General features: G+C 33.7%; 1 protein-coding gene across 2 annotated transcripts; it reads right to left on the bottom strand.

Moving 5' to 3' along the window:
* Positions 1 to 148: 148 nt before the first annotated feature.
* LOC144977529 (uncharacterized) lies at positions 149 to 6,951 on the bottom strand. 2 transcript variants are annotated; one of them, XM_078922842.1, is made up of 3 exons: positions 4,526 to 4,698; positions 3,105 to 3,409; positions 149 to 1,449 (listed from the first exon to the last, which is right to left on the bottom strand). In XM_078922842.1, the coding sequence occupies exons 2-3, from the start codon at positions 3,356 to 3,358 to the stop codon at positions 1,353 to 1,355; spliced, it is 351 nt and encodes a 116-aa protein (XP_078778968.1). In that variant the 5' UTR covers positions 3,359 to 3,409; positions 4,526 to 4,698; the 3' UTR covers positions 149 to 1,352. The 2 variants fall into 2 exon arrangements, with proteins under 2 accessions (XP_078778968.1, XP_078778967.1); XM_078922841.1 differs by lacking the exon at positions 4,526 to 4,698 and adding an exon at positions 6,783 to 6,951 and having other exon boundaries at positions 1,158 to 1,449.
* Between the last annotated feature and the right edge of the window lie 282 nt (positions 6,952 to 7,233).

The raw sequence follows: 7,233 nt of genomic DNA, 5'->3' as shown, positions 1-7,233 counted from the left end.
TCTCTACCTCGCGGAAGCGAGGACGAAAAATAACTTTTCCGCCGGTGACGTCACAGACTATTGGTGACGTCCAGTCAAGGGACGCTACTCTTCCGCTAATTTCATTCCCTATTAAGGCGAATCATTTGAGCCATCAACGATCGAATTCGGTTGGGTAATAAAGCCTGTAGGTGCGTGCAAATAATTCTGGCAACTGGGCGGCCAGATGACGAGTCCCAATGTCAAATGACCTATCATTATGAGTAACATCATTATGCCCCATCAGATTTTAAAAAATAAATAATCATTTCTGTCAACGGGTGAGATAATTTCCCTTACTTTTAAAAAGGTTTGCAACTTACTCGTATTTCAATCTGTAAAAAATAGTTTTATAATTTTTTAGATATGCTAGTAAGTCTGTGCTCGTTAGCAAAAATTTAACATGGGCTGTACGGACTATTTTAAAACCTCAACCCTATCTATTCTTTTTAAAAAAATAGGGTTGGGGATCAACATTATTCCATACAACCAAGGTTAAATATTTATCATCGAGCACAGAATAGCTGGCAAATCTAAATATAATAAAACTTTTTTTTCAAACTGATATATTATTGGTAATTTGCAAACCTTTTAAAATTAAATGTAATTTTATCACCCGTTGACTCAAAACTGATGCTAAGAAAATCTGCTGGACCGTAATGATTGGGCCTTAATTGGCCTTCGGTCATTTAAAGAGAAAGGAATTGTGTATTCCCTACACTAGCCTACAAAATACACGTGTGTATTCCCTACACTAGTATACAATATAAACGTGTGTATTCCCTACACTAGTATACAATATAAACGTGCGTATTCCCTACATTTAGAGATGAATCAACGCGGGTGAACTCATTACATTCTATCTATCGCATGGTTAGAATACTTTGCCGACAAAAAAAAAACCCCAACCCCCCCCCCCCAAAAAAAAAAAATTAAAAATTAAAAAAAAATAAAAACAAAACAAAAAAAACCCCAACAAAATCTTTGGCTCCTAAACAACCCCGACATAATACCATTTCAGCGAGTGACAAAACATTTACCAATCTTCCTAGGTACTTACTTTTGGCCCTCGCTCCATAGCGAGAGCATAGGCCATTCATCAAGGAATCCTCTCCATCTTGTCAGGAATTTTCGCCTACCTTTTTTTTTCTTTTTGCTCCTTTCCAACTTGTCCCATGCTGCTTAAAGTAAGTCTTCCGGTTCCAAACACCTTCGATGTTGGAATCCACGGTGGCCTCGACCCCTTCTGGATTCAGTGTCAGCACAACCTGACCTGGCTGGTTCTGCTATTTTGGTTCACCAATAGCAGCTATGGCCAATTCTTCACCATTTCATCATTTTCCTTTGCGGTTGTATTTTCTCTTGTCCAGGACACAACCCACAGAAATTTCCTTGATCTGGATCGTCACACCATTTGATTTTAAAGATGCGCTAGAAGAATAGATTTATACAAGATTTTCAACGAGCTTCTCTTTTTGCGACTATAGATGTGGTCTAGTGGTATGATCCTCGCCTTCGGATTAGAAGGTCCTGAGTTCGAGTCCCGCTCTGAGCGGCGGATAGTTGAGCCCTTGGAAAAAAAAGCTCTTTACTCATATTAGTCTTTCACCCTACTCATGTGTAAAATGATTACCTGGCCATTAACAGTGTTGTCTTTGTTGGAAGAAAATTGTAATACTGCCTAACAGGCTTCATGTCCCGTCCTACATTTTAAGTGTTGCTGTTGGCGAGGGACCCCTTGTGGAGCGCTTTGAGTACGTTTACCGGATATTGCGCTATTGAAGATTATACATTCCTCTTCGCTTTATGTCACGATAGTTGTGGTGCTTACGCGTTGTCAGTGCGATGAATTGATTCTTTCCATTCTTTTCATGGCCGAGCTCGTATGTGCACGACTGTATTGTTATGGCAAAAGGCAATAGGAAAAAATAATATTTAAAATTACATCTTCTTGGCTTATGTCCATTGCTGGAGGAAGTTATTTATGAAACCATGAGAGCCCCCTCAACGATACCGAAATATTTTTCTCAAATATCAGTTATCTTTTTCGATTTTTATTTTAAAATACAAACTGGAATGAAGAAATAATTATAAACACCATACTATGCCATTATTCTATCCATAGTAACGCGTCATGATATCAAGTTTACAATAATAGTCTGTGACGTCATATTATCAACAGTTACATTTCACAAAAAACAAAAATTAATTTCTCAAAAAAGAAGTATCATTTAAACGTTTTTGAAGATGTCATTGATTTAAATCGAAATCGACGAGGAGCAAGAATAAAAAGTGTCTTACAATTTTGTGTTTTGGAATTCGAAATTCGTTCCCAACGCGCACTCGCAAGCTCGTGCAGCGGTCGGGAACACGTCGGGAATTCCAAAAATGCAAGAGTGAAAGAATTGTATCATACGAGCACATTCAGGAAACCAAATAACACACCTATATATTAATAAACACCCCAACCATCCGCCCACAATACTAACAATACTAAAAAGATATATTGAATCGTGTTTGATACAAATATGGTACGAAAAGTGCTCGACATGTAGCAAAATAGGTAACACACAGTCCTGAAGATGGCTGATTAGGCCTGAAACATTGATGTAGACTGACTCAAACATTGTGGAAAATATTAAATAATATATATAATATATATATATATATATATATATATATATATATATATATATAAAAAAAAAAAAAAATAATAATAATAATAATAATAATAATAATAATAATAATAATAATAATAATAATAATAATAATAATAATAATAATAATAATAATAATAATAATAATAATAATAATAATAATAATAATAATAATAATAATAATAATAATAATAATAATAATAATAATAATAATAATAATAATAAAAATAATAATCATAATCATAATCATAATAATAATAATAATAATCATAATAATAATAATAATAATGATAAATAATAATAATAATAATAATAATAATAATAATAATATATATATATATATATATATATATATATATATATATATATATACATATATGTTGTTCAATGAATTGATATATCGTATAGAAAGATCTATAATATACTTACAACAACACGTTATAAATTGTTGTAAACGATCCACTGAGTTCTATACCGGCGAAGACCATGACCAACAGACACTGCCGACGTACGGATATCTCATCCTTTATGGAGCTCTTCTCGCTTTCTTTTGGGGTTAAGTTTAACCCTTGACCTGCCGGCCTCAAATGATCTCGTCTGCCAAATCTTCTCTGGTCCAGGTGCTGAGCGATGACAGACGCATGGAACGACTCGGATATCGACTGGGTCAGGTAAATAGACATCTTTGTAGATACACCTTGACCTATCACTGTAAGTAGCTGTAGTCTTCGTTCCTGAAAAAAATAAAATTAAAGGACTGTAGAATCCTATAAATGCCTTGAATATGAAGAATAATAAGTGCCGAAAACGCTTGCTAACACGTCTTCATTGTGTTGCTAGAGCTCACATCGTGACTTTTAAATTACTTATTCTTTTATGAGTATTATGTGCTGTGTTTTAATAGGTTTACAATGTATAATCTCCTACAAACTGTGGAGTGATCCTCGACAATATTGGAGGTTTCCAAAGAAGAAGAAAAAGAAGAAGAAGAAGAAGAAGAAGAAGAAGAAGAAGAAGAAGAAGAAGAAGAAGAAGAAGAAGAAGAAGAAGAAGAAGAAGAAGAAGACGATAATTCATCCTCATTCTTTTCCGTCCCGTAATCATAAGAATCTACCTATGCGTCCTGCTAATACAACAGTTATGCCACCTTATCATTCAATATATCCCCTATTTGTGACCCTTCGTCTCAAAACGGTATTATGTCGGAACGAACCATATGCTTAAAAGCCGAATTAAATGTTAAACTGGTCAAAAATATAAATTGTTGGCATTGGCACCCTAAAATATGGTGTCCATTCTCCTCAATAAAACATACAAACTCAACACAAGTCTGATATTTCTGGCTATAAATTCAATTTTCAATATCTTAGCCATCCCGACTTAATACCGTTTTGAGGCAAAGGGTCACATTTATTATCGCTCCTCCAAAAGGACTGGTTACATATACACTTCCAAGGATTTTGGAACCGGTAGAGTAGAAGGTATGACGGTCACAGCTTTTCTCACCTATACTATACCCGATGATTGTATCCTCAATACCAAGGCGTTTGATCCGTAGTTTTTCATGATGATATTATTATTATATGCGTGTATAAATCGCGAACAGGTTTTTATGTTCTTTTAAAATAGGTTAACTCTCTCCTTACCAGCTATTTTTTTTACGATAACTACTATGTTACTCGTGTGCATCTTGTGTGAGTGTGTCTATGTCAATATTGTATTGTTATAAATGTGTAACCAAATGACAAATTGCCACTTTTTTGGGGTCAATAAAGATATATTATTATTATTATTATTATTATTATTGTTATTATTATTTACAGAATTTTACCCCAAAACTTCATACTCACCCAACACAAAAATATATTTTTTCAAACAGAATAGTAACGAGTATATTCTATATTTTGTTCAGAAACATGAGCTCTGCAATACAGTGTCGAGTTTTTATAGCTATAACTATAACAAAGAAATAAGAATAAGAATATTGTTGGCTGCATCGTAACGAATGTGACGATTTTCCTATGGGTGTTAAGGAGAGGGTTAAAATAGGTTAATACGCTTGACTTAATGAAATGTATAATATTATCATATCGAGAACAGACCGGTATCATCCAGCCAGGGCTTATTCCAATGACTTGTTACATACACGCCGTGGTAAATCGATCACAAAGGTTAAAAATAAAATAAAATAATTTATAGTAGACTCTAAGACTTAAATAGACAATAGGAATAGTACGAATTTACATATTATATCTACATCTATATTATGGGCGTGGCGAATTAATCTAATTCATTTCAAAGAAAGGCAACTTTTGACTGTCTCATCACAAAAAAGAACAAAAAAAAAAAAAAGAAAAAAAAAAAAGGGGGGGGGGGGGGGGGGGGGGGGGGAGTGGAAAATGAACGCTCCGTTGAAAAAAAAAGAAAAAAAAAGAAAGAGAATAAGTCCAAGTTTAGAAAGCTTTTTCCGAAAGAAAAAAAAAAAGATATGTAAAACTTGAATAGACCAACGAGATGGAATGTAGAGAAATTATAGCGAAGTTTATATTCCGTCTCACTACTCCAATCATATTTACATATCTTTTTAAACAATATAATGTTTCTTCTATACTAGATACTCGAAATTTTATGTAGCGCTAAATCCACCAAACGTGATCGAAACGCATTAGAAGGGGTCCCAAGCCAACAGCAACACTTAACATAATGTAGAACGAGACCTGATGCCTGTTGTGCGATTTTACATTTTTTTTTCTGATAGAGGCAACGATTTAACTGCGTGGTACTCTTTTTACACCTGAGTACGGTGAGATAATGTGAATAAAGAGCCTTTTCCAAGGACGATGCGCTCAAGGGGGTGGGAGGGGGGGGGGGGAGCTCGAACCCATGACTTTCCGATCCGAAGGCGAGTGTCAACCACTAGACCACAGAATAACCAAACAGCTATTTGAACCTATCTAGAGTATAAGCATGCTCAAAACGCCTTACAAAGGGTCTCTGGCTAATAATATCACTTTAAACGCAGACATGACGCCTGTTAGGTGATATCACATTTTCTTCCCTACAGAGACAACGCTGTTTAATGGCCAGGTACTCATTTTACACCCGATTATGACCAATTCTCAATAATAGTATATGTGGTCTTGTGGTATGATACTCGCTTTCGGGACGGAAGGTCCTGGGTTCGAGCCTCGCTCGGCGCATAGTTGAGTCGTTGGATAAAGGCTCTTCACTCACATTCTCTCACTGTACTGAGGTGTAAAATGAGTACCTGGCCGTTAACAGCGTTGTCTCTGTCCAAAATAAAAAAAAAATATCGCCTAACAGGCGTCATGTTTCGTTCTACATGTTACGTGTTGCTGTTGGTCATGGACCTCTTGTAAAGCGCTTTGAGCAAATTGAGCGGATATTGCGCTATATAAAAAGCTCATTTTTTATTACGTTACGCACATCTATTAGTGCAACTATTAGCAAGCCTGATAGCCGAACACAATCAATGGTTTTATTTCACATTGTTGTACTCGACAATATTTTACGTTGGTTTGAGAGCATTTCCATTTCTATGATGAGACCTGCAACTAGGTACATGTCAGCCCGACTAGTTGATGATAAGCTGCGTCCAAGTACTGAATTTGAAAAAGATAAATTTTGTTTTCAAGAATTTAATATGTTTAAAAAACAATGACGTGGACTTATTTATTATTATTATTATTATTATTATTATTATTATTATTATTATTATTATTATATATTATTATTATTATTATTATTATTATTATTATTATTATTATTATTATTATTATTATTATTATTATTATTATTATTATTATTATTATTATTATTATTATTATTATTATTATTATTATTATTATTATTATATTATTATTATTATTATTATTATTATTATTATTATTATTATTATTATTATTATTATTATTATTATTATTATTATTATTATTATTATTATTATTATTATTTTAAAAAATTATTATTATTACTATTTTGTTGCTCAAATCAACTCGAATCAAAACCCAACTGTAACATACATAAGTTAACAGAACATAAATTAGACATCTTATATAAGTTTATTTAGATATCTCCTATACTTACCTCTGTCGAAGCAGTTATTGCTAAGAAATAGTATTACTAAGAAATAGAATATTCCAATACATCGTTATCTGTCATCAATAGGAACTTTGCTTTTCCCCAAGACATAAACAAACTGAGCTAGACGGCTTAAGCATGCCGTTTACTTAAAATATAATAATAATATCTGATTGAGTTTTGCACGCGATATTTTTCACACGAACTAGATAGGGCTCATGATTTGAGTTAAAATAAAATGTGACATCACCCCTCAAAATGGTACCCTCCCTCCCCCCCCCCTTACCCCTACCCCCCACCCCCTACTTACCCCAATCCCAACCCTCTGTGTCCATGCTTTTTGTTGATCAACGACGCGAGAAATTATATTATTTATTATTAAGTATGCTATCAAAGAATTCAGCTATCTAGGTATTTCCATGCGTTCTACAGCGTTGTATGAATGGTTTGTGTGGAA

The sequence above is a fragment of the Berghia stephanieae genome, chromosome 7, assembly GCF_034508935.2.
Source record: "Berghia stephanieae isolate SIO BIC M18660-M18661 chromosome 7, UCSD_Bste_1.3, whole genome shotgun sequence".
Lineage (NCBI taxonomy): Eukaryota > Metazoa > Mollusca > Gastropoda > Nudibranchia > Aeolidiidae > Berghia > Berghia stephanieae.
The sequence above is the reverse complement of the archived record's forward strand: the minus strand, read 5'-3'. Positions and strand labels throughout refer to the sequence as shown.